Source organism: Tachypleus tridentatus, chromosome 13 (assembly GCF_004210375.1).
Source record: "Tachypleus tridentatus isolate NWPU-2018 chromosome 13, ASM421037v1, whole genome shotgun sequence".
In the NCBI taxonomy this organism is placed as follows: domain Eukaryota; kingdom Metazoa; phylum Arthropoda; class Merostomata; order Xiphosura; family Limulidae; genus Tachypleus; species Tachypleus tridentatus.
Genome location: NC_134837.1, coordinates 123011701 through 123033297, shown reverse-complemented (window position 1 = coordinate 123033297; position 21597 = coordinate 123011701). Strand labels below are relative to the sequence as shown.

The following is a 21597-nucleotide window of genomic DNA, read 5'->3' as shown; positions in this document are numbered from 1 at the left end:
CTTCTTCATAAATATTTTACTTTTTTTCTTTGTTTTTTTACATCTTTACAGGTATCAAAATCACATAAGAAAAAGATGACCAATGTCTTTCAAAATTTGTATTATAGTTTTCTATAAACGTAATAATTAACAAAGGTTGGAACTACTACTTATCAGTATTCACTTTTCTTACAAGCAATAAAACTGGTAAAAAAAGTTGCGGTGAGATCTGTTCCTTTATCCCAGGTTTTCTGAGATCACATGTGTCACGTTATTTGAATATCAAAATTGTGCTACATCCTCTGCATTTCCTGTCATTTCGGTCTCTGTAACTTAAAACGCCTTTGGTGAGGACCATCTACATTAGCTAAGAAATCGGGAACAAGCTTTCTTCCAGCGACACTGAGTACACCACTGCTCTTTATTTTCCATCCCATAAACCTTTCTACACTTGTGGACCTCAGAGCGGCCTTTTCTCTGTGTGGGAGAGCCTTTTATGGTAGGTGACAAAGATTTAGGACTCAGTCGCAAGTACTTTGGGGACAAAGCCTGCAGAATCATTAAAAGATTACTGTTTTCAACAAAGCCTTATTTTCAATATTTATAATGGCTTTATACTTTTACATATTATAAACCTACTGGCACACAATGGCTCTCATACTCAGCTGGATGACCTACCAACATTATAAATGGACAAATCTCAATAAACACATTTCAGAGAGCAGTGAAGGCCTACTAGGGGGTCCTCCAACCCCATAGCAAATGTTTGAAAATTTAAGTATATTTAAGGTAAATTTCAAGTTTATTCAAGTTAAGTTTCAGAAAATTCACTAGGTAACAAAACATATGATACCCCCCATAAGACTAATTTATAAATCAAAGTTCTAACATCTGATCACTACATTTGCACTTCAGATCATGTGTTGCACATATTCATCACAACATCACCAAATCTTCAGAACATTTTGGGCATTACATAACTTCACAATGATAAGTTTGGGTTTTTATGTTTAATCTTAGTACTTGTGACAATCAGTAAGTTCAATAAGTTTCACAGAAACACAACCAACTTTTAAAAAACAGTGATTGCACAAATATTGGAAATTGTACTTAGTGGATAAAATTTATAATTTGGAAAGTGGGTGAAAAAAAATCTAGATAGTTGTGAGGTATGCAACTTGTATTAACTACACAAGGTGTTCAAATTTTGAAAAACAATAAATAGTTCCTTACCATGTCACTTGGAGCACTGACAGCATATGCATGAGGTTGCCAATGAAGAATGGGTTGGAAGTTGGAGATAGTGTCTGGATTTGTTAGAGATGTTTGACTCTGGTCTCTCTGATTTTTCAAAACAAAACATCAGTTGTTTTAATGAATCATAAGCAAACAAAACAGCATAATAATAAGGGACGGAAAATATTATTTTATTACAGTGAGGATAACTAGTTGTGAAACTTAAGATTTTTATACAAAAGCCTTTAAATTATTTAAGGAGTACTGACACTAACAACTGAGTAAGAAGATAACAGTATTTCAGAAGGTACAGTCTGTATCTTTACATATGAAACCTTTCACTAGTGGCCAGAGATTTATACTGTTTATTATTCAAGTACAATTATTACTTCATGTTTTTCACGTAAATAACCCTGGACTTAAATCACTATCTTCAGGACTTATGATTACTTGAGAGAATGATTCAGAGGAAACGTACACATATTAAAAACAATCAAATAACGATATACAAGTTAACAACTTCAGATATTAATAATGAATACATAATACGATATACAAGTTCAAGTTAACAACTTCAGATATTAATAATGAATGAAATTTCATTACATTACAAAAAAAAACAGAACAGCCAATTATGGCAACACAGATATGTTTTAATAAACTGCTGGATTTTTACACTAATAGGAAAATTATAAACTCTTTTAAAGAAAATCTCTAAAAGTCATACTAAATAACTCTATGCCATTACTAGAGTTTTCTGTTTGTTTGTTAATGAGAGACTTAAAGAAAACACTGCTTAAAAGTATTCTAAATGTCTCATGTTACACTTAATGATGTTGGAAACTATTTCATCAACAAAGAATTAAACAAAGCAAAAAATTCCTCTTGTCATATAAAAACATAGTCTTGTCTTTACCTCCTTCTGAGGTTCTCTATATTCTGGGTTTTCATGGGGAGGTTTCACCATATCAAGGTGACTAAGGGTAGGGGCAGATGAGGTATAGATGTTGGCTAATTCAGGAGATGAGAGAAGGATCTCAGGGCTAGCACGTGGAGGAGTTGGCTTTTCATCTACTTCAATTTCTGTGTAATAGAATTCTTCTTCGTGGTCGTCGCTGAGGTCTGAGAGTTGATTCTTAGAACGACTAAATGAAGAAAATACCTGATTAAAAGCAGTAAAACCTGTTCTCTTAGCTCTGTATATCTTACTTGAAATCCGACAATTTCAACAGAAAGCACGCTATTAGGATGATTAACAAAACTTTATAAAACCTGAAAGTAAACAAATTGTAGATAAAAAAGATTTAAAATATTTTAAACAAAACCAACTGTGAATATAGGAAGTGTAGTTAATTTTCCAATGCTTGTTTAGTAATAACGAATTCAAATACATACAAAAATCTGGAAGTTTACAAAAACACACATATTTGAACGTGGTATCTATACAATAAGTAATATATGCATGTGTAATGCATGGAGCTATTTTACGTTCTTAACACCGTTGGCCAAATTTCAAATGACATGTCTTTTGGAAAAGAATAGTTCAGTAACTTCTTACTAGACGTCAGCACTTACCGTAAATGACGCATACGAACGTGTTTCTCCACATCTTCGCACAGATAATACTGCTTGCCGCAGCCGGGCCACGTACATTGGAACACAGTCCGCGTCTACAAAAATTCGGCCAAGAAAATATCTTTCACAAAGATGATGGAACCACAATCACAGAGCCATAAAATACATCACACTTTTTTTAGTTCAAATTATCGTTTCTACTAATTAAAATATTTAAAACTGAGATTCAAATTCTGAAATTACAAAACAAAAACCACAAAAAAAAAACGTATTTCGTCTTTATTTTTTGCATATCAGTATTTCCTTTTCGTGATAAATCCTTAACTTGGATTATATATATTACGTGTGAGAGAGGAGGGTTGAATATTAAAAATATCTAATCAACTCTGCCGCCTGAGTGATCTAATTAAAAACAAGGCTGGCGTTTAGTAGAAGTGGGTCACATATTTTCGAGTCCACATAGCCTCGCTCTACATGTTGTGATTAGGGTAATTAGGTTTTCTCGATGTAAGGCCGAGTACTTCCGACACGAGGCCGATTACTCTGGCATGTTTTGTTGTTGTTGATTTTTTTAAAATCATTTTCGCAGTTTAGTAAAATAATCTGGTTTATATATATATATATATTGATAGTGAACATTACCAACGAAAAGGTTAATGAGAAAGAAAACAGCTCCAAAACAAAACTTATTCACATGTGAAAGTTCAACAAAACAATTAAATAGAAACTTGACTTTCTACTAAAAAACTTGCTTTACTGGGGGTCAACTACAAAGGTATGAGTTAATTTTTTTAAAAAAAATTCTTACTCTGTATCATTGTAACTTCTTCTCGGCCCTGTAACTCATACGTCGCCCCCTATAATAATTTTTAGTAAGGCCGAATTAACAGACACACATAAATTACGTCTTAGCATATAATCCATATATGAACTGGAATGTATATGGGGGAAAGGGGGGTGCGACGTCGGTCTTTTTTACCCACCTCCAAAGCTTTTTGTAAAATGGTGCTCCTGACTACAAAATGTCAAAGTTCATTTATTTCTGGCCAGGTGGCTAAGGCGCTCAACTCGTAATCTGAGGGTCGCGGATTCGAATCCCCGTTTACCAAATCTGCTCGTCCTTTCAGCCGTGGGGACGTTATAATGTGCAGTCAATCCAACCATTCGTTGATAAAGAGTAGCCCAAGAGTTGGCGGTGGGTGGTGATGACTTGCTACCTTCCCTCTAGTCTTTTACTGCAAAATTAGGAACGGCTAGCGCAGATAGCTCTCGTGTAGCTTTACGCGAATTTCAAAATCAAACAAACAATTTATTTCTACTCTAAAAAATGTTTTTTTCTGGTATTATGATTTTGAAAGAACAATATACAGGTAATTTAATCCAGTCACTAAGGATATTTTACTTCGTTTCTATTTTTCCCTTTCTTTTTTGTATATATAGGTCACTCGTGGAAATATGAGCATGTTTTTTTGTTTTTCCTGGCCAGGAATTTTAAAAATAAATTCGCCCCAAAGCACTTCTAATCTTTTATTTCCCTCTCACTTGTTTGTGGTAATAAGTTCCTACAAATACTGCAACCCATCTACTCTACCCTGATCTCAACTAAGTGAAGTTTTCTGTGATTCAGTTGATTGTTCGTTCTCTCAGCTAAGAAAAGTAGTCGCGAAGCCATGAAACAAAGACACTAATTACTGATGCATGATGTTTTTACTCGCTGTGTACTTATATAAAAAAATAAACCACCCTGCAAGTAAATGTAAGGAGACTTTAGGCCTAACGTTCTGGGTCAAAGTCCTCGATAAGCCTCACTGCCAAACTGGGGCACGTCTGAACACCATAGTATATAACCCTAACAACATGAGTTTAAAAATATATATATGTATATATGTACATAAACACAACATATATATTTGTATATAGTAGTACTGATTCAGTAAGTTAAAAACATACATATTTAACGTTACTTAGACGCATTTATTACATAATATAAGACATATTAATTATCATTTGAGAAAATAATTTGAACAAATATTAAAAATCAGCTTTACGTGATACTTGTTTGATCGGTTACCACGTAGTAAATTCTACTGTGTATCACGTCTGCACTACGCCACGATTACCACATAATCAACTCTACCGTCTAATCGTGTCTAAATTCATCGTAAAACTTGCCCAAAAAAATTACTTCCCACTACTTTTGTTTCGTGAAACAAGTGGGCACGTGACATGTGTCACGCATTCTCTAAGAACTAAGAAACAAAACAATAACTGATGAAACGAACAAAGCTAATGACACTCGAGATCCTAAAGCTGAGAAAGTTTTTTTTTTTCAACAGAAATCTAACAGAAGTAAAAGGAAGTCGTGTTACTTTTACAGCCTAATCATGTGGTCTTTATCTGCGATGTCTAAACCGGTTAATCGAATACTGAAAATAGTGTTTCCTGGGCAACCTACATAGGCAGGAGTTGACGAACTGCCGGGTAAACTAATAAGAAATTAAGTTGCAAAGTGTTAGCTTTGATTTAAATGTACTTAACATAAATGACAGAGAAAGTTCTAAAACAGTCTACAGCACTGGTTTTCTCACGGCTTTATAACTGTCATAAATTCGATGAGACTTCCATTACATACAAAACTTATAATACAGTTTAAGCCAATCAGAAAACAGGTCATAATTAACTTGAAGGTAACACCGTTTAACACTTCGAAGTGCCCAAAATATTAAAAATGGAAGATTCGTGCTATTTTGTTGCTTTCTACAAACGTTTTAATGCGAGTGTTTTAGTCGGGCGTGTTGTAAACAATTATTTTAAAATAACTATTCTACATAATTAGCAACTACGGTTGTCTAAACAATGATTCGGTGCGATTAGCCTAGAAATATGAAACGATTTCCAACTGAGTGCCTATCTTGAATTTTGACGTCTTGTTACACATAGTAAAACTGGAAAACCAAGTTCGTTTCATAGCAACGGCCCCAATCTAAACCAAAGAGGGGGGGGGAGTATTTAGGTAGCTAGGCTGGAACCGCCTTCCGTTTAAAATTAAGTAACTTTCAAAACGAGGTCTTTCAACGCAGTGAGATTTAAATATTCTACATATTAGAACTGTAATAACATTACGACATACCGCCGGCCGGCGTGCTCACTGTCACAGCTCGCCGGCCGGTACAGAAAATCTGGCTTTGAGCCAAAGAAAGAAATTTAATGAGACTACAAATTATAAACGGTCGAAAGAAGGAACAAATCTATATTCCAGAACTACGTAATCGGCAAGAAAAGTATATCAATAAGGTTGAAGATACTGGCAGTCATTCACTGATTATACAACAAATTACGTGGACTTTAATGTTTTAAACATTATGGACCTGACCCCATTGAAGACTGTTTCTATAACCCATTTTGTTTCACAAAAGGGCTGTTTTGTCTAAAATAACAATAAGAAAAAAAAACAACTGATAAAACATGTATCTAGGAGTACGACGGGATATTTTAGAACGTACCACGTCGAACCACGAATCTAGATCTTTCGAATCTGATTACGTTACACACAACTGAAAAAGTTGATAAACAAAGGCTCATTTTCACGAGGAAAGCGAACTAATTTAAAAATTATTCATTATGTAAATACATGACAACGTCATGTAAGGCCTGACTGAGATATTTAGTTTTTAACCTGTACGTTTCCCGGTTACGGTTTACGTAGATAACGCTGAATTAGTGTTGAGAGTGAAAATTAAAACAATGCCCTATTGTCAGAATTCTTGTAGATTCGTAACTACTGCTGAAAATATACTACCCATATCACCGTACTATGAACAAATTAAATTTAACACGGATTTTGAAATATATATTCAACAATCTCTACCCACGATTTCAGCTAAAACTGGGGAAGAAAAAATCGTCATTACATCGAAAGTTTGATATTTAAAATAATTATTTTATTTGACGCCACGCTGAATTAAAATCAAGTGCCTATTGCTAGTAAGATCCTCTTCTATGCTAGAACAAAAACGATAAAATTTTAAAATCATCATAATACATGGCCAACCAACCCCTAAGTTTCCTTGAGTCTCCAAGTGGGTCAACGGTAAGTTAGCATACACAAAACGCTAAAATCCGATGTTTCTATTCCCTCGTAGTGGACAGCGCTCGGGTTATAGTCCATTTGAGTATCTATATGAGAAATAAACTTTTAACAAGAAAATTTCGCCGTAACTCGACAAATTTTGGAACCGTTAAAGTGCTCGAAGGACAAATTCGCTTGAACCTGTTTTAAAACAGCGTGAAACGCCAGAAAATCAGTTTAACAACCAACTAGTAACAACTGTTTTGTAATTATTTATGATTCATAAATTACATTTTATTTATGACTCACAAACTGTAACGTATGTTTCTTTCTGAATTTCGCGCAAAGCTACACGAGGGCTACCTGCGCTAGCCGTCTCTAATTTAGCAGTATAAGACTAGAAGGAAGGCAGCTAGTCATCTCCATCCACCGCCAACTCTTGGGCTACTCTTTTACCAACAAATAGTGGGATACACTGTAACATTATAACGCCCCCACGGCTGAAAGGGCCAGCATGTTTGGTGTGACGGAGATTCGAACCCACAACCCTTGGATTACGAATCGAGTGCATTAACCATCTGGCCATGCCGAAAAACTGCTGGAATTCCTCCACTAAATACAAAACATTTTATGAATACACATATATTGTTGTATGGTTGTAGTTTTTTTGGCTGGTCATCACATGTCCCAATTGCTTTTAATAGTCCATTTCAAGTAACATATTCTTTTGACAGTTTACCTTCACAGTATGCCTACTTATATTTGTCTGTTTGTTCATAATTAAGCACAAAGCACAATGGGATATCTGTCCACCACAGGTATTGAAGCCCAGTTTCTAGCAGTGTAAGTCCAAAGACATACTGCTGTACCATTGCTGGGAGGCTTACTTGTACACTGCACACGTATTAAATTTCATAGTGGGATTGACCGTGTTTGGTGCGACTCTAACGTATGTATAACCATCATCTGGGGCGTAGATCTTAGGGGGGATGGGGTATATATCCTCCCTTCATTTTAGGTGGGGGTATGGTGCATACAACCATCCCCCCCTACAGTTGGGTCTGTTGAATTGTTTTATTGCATCACAGGACTACAAATTGTGTGTTTGTTCTTGAGATTCTCGTGTTCTTACCAATCGAATTACATAATTAGGCCTAGATGTAAGATTTTTTAGTAGCCGAAATGTACATCTTTAATACAGGCGTGCTTCTAAACTTTTCGATCTAAGCGATAGTTCGTAAGTATTAATCAGTAGGCCTAAGTATACATGCAGGTATCGTGGCAACAAGATTACTCTGTGACTGCATGTTTACAGCTTTCAGGTTAACGTAATCAGAGATTACCAATTTGTAAATTGAACAGTCCACATACGTGGTCGCAAAATCATTCCCCATTGGGTGTAAAAATCTACGCCCCTAACCATCATATTACTGTTCACGTAAATACGATAGTTTTAAACTTTAGTTGTCTATCTATTTTGTTAATTTATATATATATATATATATATATCAATATAATGAACGGGTCAAAAGTGGAAACCTTCAGTTAGCAAGAAGGATATATGGGTTAGGCCTAATGACGTCATCGTTACGTCAACTGTTGTGTGACGTTCACTGAAAAACTTTGGGAATTAATATTTCAGAAAGGAAGAAGGTTCATTAATCAAACGGAAGCACAATTTTGTTTTGGTTTAATAATGTTTTTTGTCGTATCTGTTGGTGATAAAAATTTCAAGATACGCCATACCCTTATATTGTAATAAAACCTTGGCCTTCTCGCTAACAACCAACACATTTCTCAACCTCCCAGAACTTTATCAGTGTTGGACTTTAATAAATACCACCAACGTTATTAATAGCTCTCACTTCTGTCTTTCCTTTTTTTTTCTACGCATATGAGCTCTGTTGTACATGAGATCCACTGGGAATAAGTCCACTGTAATCAGCTCAAATGAAACACAAGAAACTCATTCACCTATTAGTTATAAGAACTAACCAGTGAAAGTAACTGTTATTCACTTCAGGAAGTACTCCTTAAACGAAACTGGTTAGTTTACAAGGTAATAAAGAAATGGTAATAAGTGTGGTTGTGTACGTAAGATCAGTTTTTATTTCTGTTCGGTTATCGAATAATCCATTATTTTTATTTCAACTCAACTGGTTTACCACGTGCAGTCAAAGTTTGACTAGTACTCTATAATACTGATAGCAACATCAGTGCCTCTATAAATATTTAACCGACTTGGAATAGGAAAACTTTATTCTGCCTCTCTTCTAAACCCACATTTTATTAGTGCCGCGAAACGATATTTCAAGACATAAAGACATTAATCCATGCAGCTCCAACGTGATCTATATGGAAACTTACATTTGACCTTTCATGAACGGAAACTACGCGGACTTTACAAAACCAAACTATATGGTGCATTTTTTAATACATATCATTCTATATTATCTATACATTACTGTGTCCAAAGGTCAAATGTAAGCTAACTGCTTGCTAAGGTTCTGATAAATCACGCAATAGAGAATGCTGTTTTATCAAGTGCTGACCCCATGTCTATGACGTAGTCGTTAAACAGAGAGCAACAGGGAAAACAGCTGGTTGTCAGGAAAGATCGGAACTAGGTTAAATCAACTACTGTTACTTTTACCGATGAGTCTGCGTGATGGACAAATTAATGAAGTTCAACAGTCATGTTTTCCCTTATAAATCAATTCTTTATTAACTTTAAACCAAATGGTACTTGTGAGAAAAACAACAACAACACAAATTTCAGAGTTGAATCAATATATGGAAGTTTGCGTTTGTTGGAAGTTAAGAAAAAATTATACCTGGTAATAAGGTTGGCTCTTCTAGTGCAAAAAGAAATATGCTTTATAGGTTTACCAGTTAAGTGACATGTTCAAGGGTCTAAAATGCTAAAAACCTGATATCGATACCCTTGGTGCATACAGTGAACGGGACCACTGTGTAGCTCTGCGTTTAAGAGCAAACATATTTTCAATTTTTGTTTTCCGTTTCTTTGGAATTTGTTTGTTTTGAAGATTTGTGTATCCTAGATTTCTCAGTACAGTACCCCCGTTAGCTGATCGTGTTTGATATGTAAACTACACAACTTCGTCTTGTTAACATAAATATAGCGTGGATCATAAGAACTTATCTGGGAAGTGGGGTTGTTAAGGCAAGTGCACACCCTTTTCATACACACACAGACCTGCCTGTTCAAGAGGTTAAGTTCATGTCTCTTTCAGAGTTACTTGTATGAACTTTCACACCACTTCGCGTTAAAACGACGCTGTACACGGTGTTACTAAGATATATGGCTCCCTCTAGAGACGATTAAAGTAACTGTAAGGGTACCATATCCTCATATAATTCATGTATATCTAAATATACACATTAGTTCTAAAATCAACTTAAATTCTACGTACTGATTCGAATAAACGTTCAGATGTACCTCTACCGAAATTGTATAATTACGATGTGAAAACCGGGTGCTTATTGTGGGTGTACAATTATTAGGCAAGTTTTTCACAAGACCTATATTTGAAACAGTTTGTGTACAACAGAAGATATTATTTCTTGAAATACATCATTTAAACGATAAATTAGAACATCATTACCAAATTATACTCTCATCGATCGAAGTACGATTCATGAGTTTCGAAGCGCTCTCTGCGCGTGTAGCAATTATATTTTGTATGAACAAGGGTAGTTTGTATTCCATTTGCTCTTTAAAAAGAACAGTTTTACCTCTTTTTTTTTCTTATCTGTGTAGCATTATGTTTTTATTTCGGAACGAAATACATACGATGCACACACACACATACATACATACTGGGGCAAAGACCTCTGAGAAACAGTTCCCCCCTGAACGATACACGAGGTTGCATAACATGAAGCGAAACAGAAATTAAGGGGTAAGAGCAGGTGCTTGTCGAAATTAATACTTATACAAGTAAGTATAAGTGAATCATCACTGCGTTTCCTATTATAAACCTTCAAGATACATCAATCCCCCTCCCACTTTTAACTTTCGGCATTGCCAGTCAAGGTTAACAGACTTCTCAGATATCATCAGTTCGTTTACCCTTGCTAGCAGACGCTCACCTTACATTTCCCTGAAAGAGATTCTTCCATAAAACCAACTGTCTCGTCCATTTCAATGCCCTCATCCGACACTTGGCCCGAGGAGGCGCCATTCTGCTGCGGGGTGACGGTTTCCATGGCAACAAGAGGGCTAGGCGGAGAAGGTGTAGCTGTCCTTGTATCGGACCGAGGACTGTCCCATCCTTGAAAACCGGAGCTAATGCTACTAGTCAAGAATACGCATATGAACCTACGCATCAAAACAATTACAACAGAATGTGATAAGAACACGGTAACATATATGTATGTGTGTGTGTATTTATATATATCACCTGACAGAAGAGAAATGCAATGACATTACAAAAACTCATACGTTAACTGAGAAGGTGGTAGTTGAGGACACTTGTTTAGTTTACGTCCATGTTCTGACGTATCAGTACAAGTATCTCCATCAAAACTTCCAGTTAATTCAGGTTCATTAAAACGTACACATACACTCGTTCTTGTAAACAACAAATACCTGTTACAACTGGTAAAGCATTAGAAACCACTAGGCCTAACATCTGCGATAAAAAAATAAACTCCAAATCTCTCGGCCTCACAACCACATTCCTCTCAAAAATTCAGTTTCATATTGAAAGTCAAAGGCGTGTAAATAGAAGTATCGCTAGACACAAGCCCCGATTCTATTTGACAGTGCCCTAAATCCCTGGTTGGCGTCTTTAAAATCATAAGAGAAAACCTCATCAATATTATAGTATAACGCAGAAAATTCGCGCATATATGGAGCCGAGGCTTAAACTTTTAAGCACCTAGGAACGCTTCTGCGTATAAAAATAGCTTTTCAGAAAGGTCTTGTCTTCCACATGCCAATGCCTAAAAGGGCCTCTCGAACAATACCTTAACTTGTCAATTAGACTAGACGATGAGAAATAAATGATTCTCCAAAGTGGGGAAAAAATGTAGATTACGTGATTTTAATCACAATTTCTAAGCCTACTGATTTTTAAATGCTTTACCAGCTTCGGTCGTCTAAACTGCAGCGTATTATCACCAACAGTTGGCGTTATGTTTATCATAAATTTTAAACCAACTGTTACATTTTATTTATCTGAAGATATTTCTCCGTCTTTCGTTATAGATTTACTATTATATTATAACGAAAACTGAGCAATACTTCATGTTTAAATCACTACGAATTATTATCCTACATAGAAGTGTGGTACACTTTCACTCAGGCAACACAATACTCATAATACTTAAATATACGAACTGAATATTTTACAACGATAAACGCTTAAACCAAAACTCGTGTTGTTTTTAGCTTGTTTACAGCACGTGCTTTAACTCCTAACCGGTTACACAGTACGAAGAAGCGGTTGACGTCGAATGACGTAAGTAAAAACGGAAAGATAAAGAAAGAGGGAGTAGAAGACTAGAAGTGGTTTCATTTCCGATGCACTAAGAATTAGTTATGTAACAGAAATACACAAAATTCCCAGTGGTCATTTGGGTCAGTGTACATAACAATTTTGAGGATGAATCAAATTGTTAGGAGGATTTGACACGACTGTGGGTACATAATAACTGATGTTGTATCCTGTGACAAAAAAAAAAAAAAAAGATAGAAACGCTATATTTAACTTCAGTCTTGTACGATAACCAAATCTGTATAAAACTGTGACGTACAACAGGTGGTATCATTACAGTATACGAGAAGTCTTGTAAAAAATATATATTAATAATGAAACTATATATACCCTCGAAATGATCTAAGTTACTGGACGTTCAAACAACATCGAAGAAGTTTCAGTAATTTCCGTTCCTGGAGTCTGTCTAAAAACCGGTTCCTTTGTTTTACTGTGCGCTTGCAAGTAATACAGTTAGTTCTATTTTACTAGCATCTATTATTATTTATCTTTTTTATTTTAAGATATTCTATTATTTTGAGAAGCAAAGCACACAAATGTTTAAAAGTATTCAAAACCGGTTCTTTCATTTACTTTACGGATAAGTACAGTTCAGAAAGGACACATCACGTGATGGCTAATACCTTTCACCATGATTTCTAATATTTCTAAACGTAATCTCCAGTTCGCGGATTCGAATCCGTCCCAAGATGATACAGTGGAAAGTCTACGGATTTACAACCCTAAAAATCAGGGGGTTCAATTCCCACGGTGGTCACAGCTGATGGCCTGATGTGGCTTTGCTATGTGAAAACCAAACACACCCATCACCTAACATACACTTTCATCCATGGAAGTGTTATAATGTTTCAATCAATTCCACTTCTCGCTATTAAATTATATGCAGAAAGTTGGCGGTGGGTGTTTCTGAGTAGCTGCTTTCCTTCTAGTCTATTCAATTCTAAGTTAGAGATAACTTGCGCAAATAACCCCGAGTATATTTGCGCGAAATTATACAAACAAACAATATTTCAACCTCTATAACAAACAAGTAATTTTTTAAGGGGATGAAGGGTGAGGAATGCCGGAACCCCAATGTAGCTCCACCATCTTCACTTAGCAATTTGTTGTTTTTATTTTCCTACTAAAATGGTCTGCGCTCAGTTCAGGCCATCACGCATGCTCTGTGACGATGATCAGTGAACTTTATCATCAACGCCCCAGTATTACACGATAATTTGTACATGTTGGACGCATTGTCGCGTGTACATATCTGTCAGTGGTAGTTCTAGGGTCGTGACTCACATTCACGGAACTAGCTTCTCCATGGTTAAAATAAAATCAGGTTGTGTTATTAATTCTTACCTACACATCTGATCTGAGAATTACTTTAAAAACTTAATAATAGTTACAGTTTTCTTGTTTAATCGTATCCACATAATTTTTTTTTTCACGAAATATTTCAGGATCACGACTATATTTGTTGTATCCTGTCCAGCCTGGTATTGTGCGAAAGGTCTCATCGACACTGGATATTGCAGATGTGGTGGGGTTGACAGAGTATAATATGTTTATTTTGCTTTCACTCATGGGTTCATGGAATTGCTTGGTTGGCATTGGTGGTTCTAGGTTTGAGACTCACTTTCATGTACCTTATTTTTAGACTTTAGCACAAAGTCTGTCCATGTACTGTTCTAAATAATATAATAATGATATAACATATCACCTTTTATTGGATTTTCTTCATCTCTGTGGACCACAAAAGACCTATAGAACATGTTGCCTTTCCCTTTCCATAATCATGTATCCTTTCAAAGGATTACTTGAAGGAGTACCTCAGAGTTGCTAGTAAGTAGTACCTTGGACTACAGTTTAAAAACCACCAGACCAGAGGAAAATAGCTCGTAGGAATCCCTTGAACAAAAGACTGAAAACAACTGGACAGGATGAAAGTAGCTAGGAATTCCCCTGATCCACAGATTGAAAACCAGTGGACTAGAAGGAAGTAGCTAGTGAGGAGTCCTGATCAATAGAATGAAAGCCACTGGACTAGGGAGAAATAGCTAGTTAGTAGTCCTGATCTATAGATTAAAAGCCACTGAACTAGGAGAAGTAGCTAGTGAGGAGTCCCCATGATCTATAGATTGAAAGCCACTGGACTAGAGGAAAGTAGCTAGTGAGAAGTCCCCATGATCTATAGATAGAAAGCCCCTGGACTACAGGGACATAGCTAGTTAGGAATCATCCAGCCACTGGACTAGGGAGAAGTAGCTACCAAACAACTGCTCTTGAGTTACTGTCACATCACTGATAGTACCTGTTTCTACAGCTCCTTAGGTTTGTGGCCAGCTTTTGCACTGGTGAAACTAAACACATGAAAAAAGAAATATTTGTGGTTAGCCAAACTGTGCATTATGAATGTTATGTGCAGACTAAGCAAGTTGTTCCAACAGGGTAATATATTACATAATTTTACATGTATAGACATATGTATGGTGGTAAAAATGTCACACCCTTGGATAAGAAAAGATAATCATTCATTCAACATTTTTGTTTTTTTTCTAAATCCTGTTTTTACATTGTATGCATTTAATAGTGTACTGTATATGACTGGTAAATTATATGACAATTTTAATATATCCAGCAGTCAGCATAGTGGACAGTGGAGTTGAGGTTAAGTGGTTCATGTTCCATTACTGCAAAAAATAAAATGAAAGTGCTCTACACATTAAAGTGTCCGTGCATTATTATTGTAACAGTTAAATCCAACTATTCAAGTTTGGCATTATTCGGAAAGTTTGGTTTGACAGTGGGTAGCATTGACAGCTGCTTTCCCTCATGTTTGTTATTTCAAAATTAGGAAGGGCTACGCTCTGGTCGCCCTTGTGTAGCTTTGCCCAAAGTCCAGCAAAGAAACAAAGGTAATTTTGCAAGTCTGTTACACTTGTCACACATCTACTCAGGTAATTACGTTTGGTAAAAGAAAGTGAGTGCTGAGAGTGATGTACAATACAACACCAGGTATAGCAACACTATGTCTGTTTGTCTGTTTTGAATTTCGCACAAAGCTACTCGAGGGCTATCTGTGCTAGCCGTCCCTAATTTAGCAGTGTAAGACTAGAGGGAAGGCAGCTAGTCATCACCACCAACCGCCAACTCTTGGGCTACTTTTACCAACGAATAGTGGGATTGACCGTCACAAATATAACGCCCCACGGCTGGGAGGGCGAGCATGTTTATGCGACTGGCGCGAACCCGCGACCCTCAGATTACGAAGCGCACGCCTTAACGCGCTAGGCCATGCCAGGCCTTAGCAACACTAATCACTTTAAAACAAACTGCTCACACCGACCAGCCAGTGCCACTGTACTTACCAGTAGACTATGAAAGGAAATTACAGACTTCTATGTTTATAAAGGCTGGGCTTTAGACTCACCACACAAATCTGGGGTGATACACTACTCCTCTGGTAAATGTAAAGTTCAAATTCTAAAATCATTTTCTTGAATTAAACCAAAGTTTATGATACGTAAAACTGTTTACATTTAAACCTCGCTATCACTTTAATAGTGTGATATATTTACACTAAACCACTTTATTGTTACATCTTCTAATGTAATTATACACTAAACTACCAGACTAACACAAGAAGTATGGTAATTACTATTAACACACAATGCTCACAACAGGATCCTACTCAAGTAATTTACTGTTCATTTTATAAATGTAGGCTTAATTATTCTCCTTGTTGCTGATAAACTATTCAAAGCAATATCTTTGCTGAGGTAATCAACACCAAATTGTTTTAAATTAGTTCTCTATGATTGATTGTAGATGAATATAAAGAATATTAACAGAATTACGAAGCTATGTTTATTATTATTTAATAGTTGTCAAGATTGTGTTGTTAGTTTAGTAAACATATATACAGGTTTAAGACTAACGTGTTTACAGCTGTACATGTTATTTTGTGTTATTAAACTTAGTATACCTATATATAGATTTAGGCCATGAATCCAAGACGAGCTTGAATCTCGTTAGAATTTTTTTTATTCAGGCTACCTACGAATATAGCTGATCAACTGATGATCTAATGGCTTCTAATTGTTATAAAGGCTGTAGTTTTCTGTTGTGTTAACTGATTGCATTGTATTTCTTTAACCGATTTGTTTTTCAAGTTAGGCTTCATTCAGTTCTGACCTTAAAAGTTTACTTTCTTTTGATGATGAGCTATCAATAACATAAATTATACGAGTCACAGCCGTTGATTTAAACACTTGTATTATCTAATTTAACGATCTCAATTACACCATTAATTGTAAATTATAATTTTTAAAATAAAGTCGGCCTATCACATAAATTTTCAATGTGGTTTTTGAAGAACTAAAATCTAATTCTGTAAACAAGTGTCCGGGGAAAACGGAAACCCTTCGCACTGTTTACCGGGGTCGATGTGCGGCTCTGGATCAACAAACGCCCTTCCCTGAACTTGCCCTTGCGAACGTGACGAAATATTCTGTAGAGAATAATTGCTTTTACAAGCTATATAACATATTTAGAACTAAGAACATACAATATTACAGCTTTTTTTTTTTCTCATGATAAAACTGTCAGACTAACATGAAAGACTCTATGGCATGGAACTCCAACATATAAACACGCATGACTTGAGGGAATAATTTCATGTAAGCACCATTAACAGGCTTTCTCAAGACCACGCCACCTACAATGACAAGAATCTATGAATAATTGAAAATATTTTATTCATAACGACACCGCGTAAACAAGCAGTGAAAGATAGGCGTAAACTTCTATTTTATTAACTAATGGCTGTGTGCCAGTTGTAAATGAAAATTTATTTAAATATTAAAACATATAATGCGAAAATTACGTCTGTGGTAGACGTGAAGCCGAAATCAAATTCACATACTGCGATTACTTAATGGAATCAAAACGTAGATAAATCAACTCGTAAAACCTTAATCGCTAGAATGTTATAAGAATTGAACCAGCTTCTTCAAAAGTAAATATGCAGTTTCGTCCACGGTTACGCTTCAAAAGATAACAAAATAAAGACTGGAAAAGTGAACCTGTCAAGGTTACCTCTCTAGAATTATAATACATAAATACGAAACAACACCTTCCTGGTTAAAATTACACAAAACCAAACTAAGCCTGGCTCTCACGTGAGGCATACGAAAACAAACAAGGGACTTTCTTCACCGTATTCTTGATACCCACAGTGCTGCCGGGTTTGTCTTTAACGAATGTAAAGACAATTCCTACACTGCTAAAGTCTATCGCACCAAACATGCTCGTCCTTTCAGCCCTGGGAACGTTATAATGTTACGTTCAGTCCCACTATTCGTTAGTAAAGAGTAGCCAACAGTTAGCGGCAGGTGGTGATAACTAGCTGCCTTCCCTCTGGTCTTACACTGCTAAATTAGGGACGTCTAGCGTAGATAGCCCTCGTGAGATTTGCGCGAAATTTGAAAACAAACAAACACTGCTAAAGTTTTCTATCTTTCAGCCTTCATTTCAGGCTGTTCTGTATAATTCACAATGTGTGAGGAATTATTACAATTTCTGTCACGTGAGAAACGTAACTGTGGAGACTTGGAACTTTAACCTCACATACACTCCAGTGGCTACAACAAAAAAGCAGCAGATATATATATAGCCTGTGGGTAAGGTATTTCCACCCCACCTCTTTTTTTTTTTTTTTTAGCAGACTCCTATACATAACAGAAGGAATTATTTTGTACTCTTGCGTTACCTTGCCCTTAGCAAAATAAGATTAATGGCACGTTGCCATAACCCCTCTGTGTGAGATGACGAGAAAACATTTTAATGGTAAAGACCCGTTTTCCTGGAGGCTTCTGTTGTGATTATCCAGTCAAACGGAAAAGCATCAACTGGAATGGATGCTCAGTTCAGTTTCCTCTTTCAAAATATAAGGTTAAGGTACAATTCAGGGGGAAATTTAACAGTTAAAATTAACCCTTAGTTTAAATTTTCGTTTATTTTTTCTCTTTCCCAGACAGTTATATAAACATATTTAGTCCCCCAGTAATACAGTAATATGCCCCGGACTTACAGCGCTAGAATCCGAATTTCGAAACTCGTGATGGGCAGAGCACAGGTAGTCCATTATATAGTTTTGTGCTTTATTACAAACAAACATATTTAGCCCCCACGTGGGACAGCGATACGTCTGCGGACTTAAAACGCAATAATCCGGGTTTCGATAACCTTAATGGGCAGAATACAGATAGCCTTGATTAGTTTTGTGCTTAATTACAAACAAACATATTTATCCCGGACACAATTATACTCCCTATTATGAAGCAAAGAAATGTCTAAATTGTAATTACGGCATATTAATATACAATACAGGTAAGCTAAACGCATATTTTATTTTTTTACACAAAATGTTTTTTTCTATATCATACTTTATTGTGCTTTGATCCCGGCATGGCCACGTGGATAAGCCACTCGACTCGTAATCTAAGGGTCGCGGGTTCGAATCCCCGTCCCACCAAACATACTCGCCCTTTCAGCTGTGGAGGCGTTATAATGTGATAGTCAATCCTACTATTCGTTGGTAAAATAATTGCCCAAGAGTTGCGGTGGGTGGTGAAGACTAGCTGCCTTCCTTCTAGTCTTACACTGCGAAATTAGGGACGACTAACGCAGATAGCCCTCGTGTAGCTTTGCTCGAAATTCAAACCAAATCTTATGCTTTGTTTCTATAAAAAATATTGTAATGTGTATATTTTCCATAAAACGATTATACTCACGTTTTCTTTTTTTCGTGATATAGTATAAGGATAGAGATCTCCAAATTTGTTTATTTAAAGTTTTGTTCGTTTTGCATTTGTTTGGAATTAAGCACAAAGCTGCACAATGGGCTATCTGTGCTCTACCCACATCGAATATTTAAACCCGGTTTCTAGCGTTGTAAGTTTGCAGACATACCGCTATGCCACTGAAGGGGTGTAAAGTTTTGACCAATACATCTTGACAAGTGATGTAAAATCCAGCTTTTTTAATGTTTTAATTTTAACATACAATTCACTTAAAATTCACATATTCTGGGTGTTTTTTCTTTCTCACAATAATCTTAAAACGTTATGAAATTCCCGCACAAATATTCTGTATTAAATAAAGCGCAAATATTAAAATTTTGGGGTTCATCGTTGTATGCTTGGAATCAACCAAAGTGTGGCGCTCACACTTTTCACTCTTCAATGGAGGTCGTGTCCTTTGGTGATTTAAATGTTCAAATCCATTTAAACACATCTTATTTATCTCTAACACTGTGAGCACTTGACTTTATCAACTCTTAGCTGCTAAAGTAACTCAAGGTTATCAAATGGACACACGAAGCAACATCAACATGACTAGGAATACCTAAGGCTACACAGTTAGATAAACACATGCGAGTGTATATGTGTTTGTGTGTGCATTTGTTTAACGAATCTCGCAAACTTAAACGTGAAACCTCTATTCAGCCGGCCTCGAACTAAGTTTGTATGACATTCAAAACCGGTTTTCATATAGGTTGGTAAAAATATTATTGTAGGCCTACCTACAGTGGAAATAAGGACGCACCGAATATAAACTATGTTGAATTTTATTCCAAGGAAATCAGTACTAATGAGATGAATTTAACCAAACTACTTACAATGTTACTGATTATAATTACTAAATATATTCTTAATTAGAGTACGAAAACAAAAATTATTATAACTCAGCAACTGATATAAATATCAATACCACAGCCCAATATTTGCTTAAACTGTCACAAGAAAATTTCTTAGCATTTTGAAACAACTTATGTAGAGGACACATCACCGAAATTTCTTTAAATAATGTTTAGTTACTCTACCGAATTTGTATTAATTTATACGATCATCTTGTCTAAAGTTCATGAGACAACGTTAATTTCTATAATCAGTATTTGAATAACATTAGTTATAGCAAGTTAAAACTGAAAGGAAAACAAACGTTTTCAGTTACGTTGACAAACTGTTTAAATGTCTCTGTTAAACATGTAATTTATACCTGAGTCAGAACGGCGGGGACTTAGGACTACAAGATAAACTCATGAGCACCATAGCAGCAGAACAATCATTCATGACGTCACTATCGTCTGTTGAACTCGGTCGCCTTTTCGTCCGCTAAATTGACATAAAGAAAAAATCGTCATTTCGATTATTTAAAAATACAGATACAATTAAAAGACGAAAATTATTGTTAAACTAAACATTATATTAAATACCAGAGGAAAACAATATACATATACAATATTACAAAACACTTTTAAACAATACATATACAATACTACAAAACACTTTTAAACAATACATATACAATACTACAAAAAACACTTAAACAATACATACATATATATATATATATATATATATACATACATATACACACACACACACACAATACTACAAAAGCACTTGAATAACCATTCCAATGTCGAGAGAAAGCAAACCTATATCAAGTGGTATTTTAAATAATGGAAAAATAAGAAAAGACAAAAAACATGATAATTTCTTACTAGAACGTATACACCCAATATATACAATAATTATCTGACAGACAGGTATAAGATTACGATTTGTCGTGTGTCTTAGATTTAAATGTTGTCATACAACATTGGTTTTGTTTTTTGTTGTTTTTATTTCGCATAAAGCTACTCGAGGGCTATCTGCGCTAGCCGTCCCTTATTTAGTAGTGTAAGACTAGAGGGAAGGCAGCTAGTCATCACCCACCGCCAACTCTTGGGCTATTCGTCGGTAAAGAGTAAAGTCGAGTGCCTTAACCACCCGACCATGTTGGGTCCCAGCATTGGCAAGCAGACAAAATTTTACACAAAACCACTGAAGACCTTTTGCTTGAAATCTAATTTTTTATCTATCAATAATTTAATTCTTTGTTATATATATATATATATATAGAGACACACACACACACACATAAAATATTAAACTGGAAAAAAAACAGAATCGTTTTGATTAAATATTCCAGTATTTTAATGTTTTGCTTTTTTAATTTTTTCTACATGACCTTCATGCCACAAATCGATAATAGATATTTTTAAAGGACATATATCGGTGAAATCATTCTTTAATTATCAGAAACGATTATTGAAACTGACCGAGAACAAGTTTTTCTTATAATTTGCTCCACGCATCTATGAGAATAAAACAAAGAAAAATT

The 21597-nt window shown here is 35.6% G+C and overlaps 1 protein-coding gene across 1 annotated transcript in view; it reads right to left on the bottom strand.

Annotated features, from left to right (window-relative positions):
* Positions 1–306: 306 nt before the first annotated feature.
* The window catches only part of LOC143236275 (zinc finger protein 704-like), a 26185-nt gene continuing 4894 nt past the window's right edge, over positions 307–21597 (bottom strand). The window contains exons 4-9 of the mRNA XM_076474540.1: positions 16981–17083; positions 10973–11201; positions 2791–2885; positions 2132–2360; positions 1213–1320; positions 307–528 (exon numbers count right to left, since the gene is read on the bottom strand). Coding sequence (XP_076330655.1) covers positions 343–528; positions 1213–1320; positions 2132–2360; positions 2791–2885; positions 10973–11201; positions 16981–17083 — 950 coding nt within the window. The 3' untranslated portion in view covers positions 307–342. The remainder of the gene's footprint in view (positions 529–1212; positions 1321–2131; positions 2361–2790; positions 2886–10972; positions 11202–16980; positions 17084–21597) is intronic.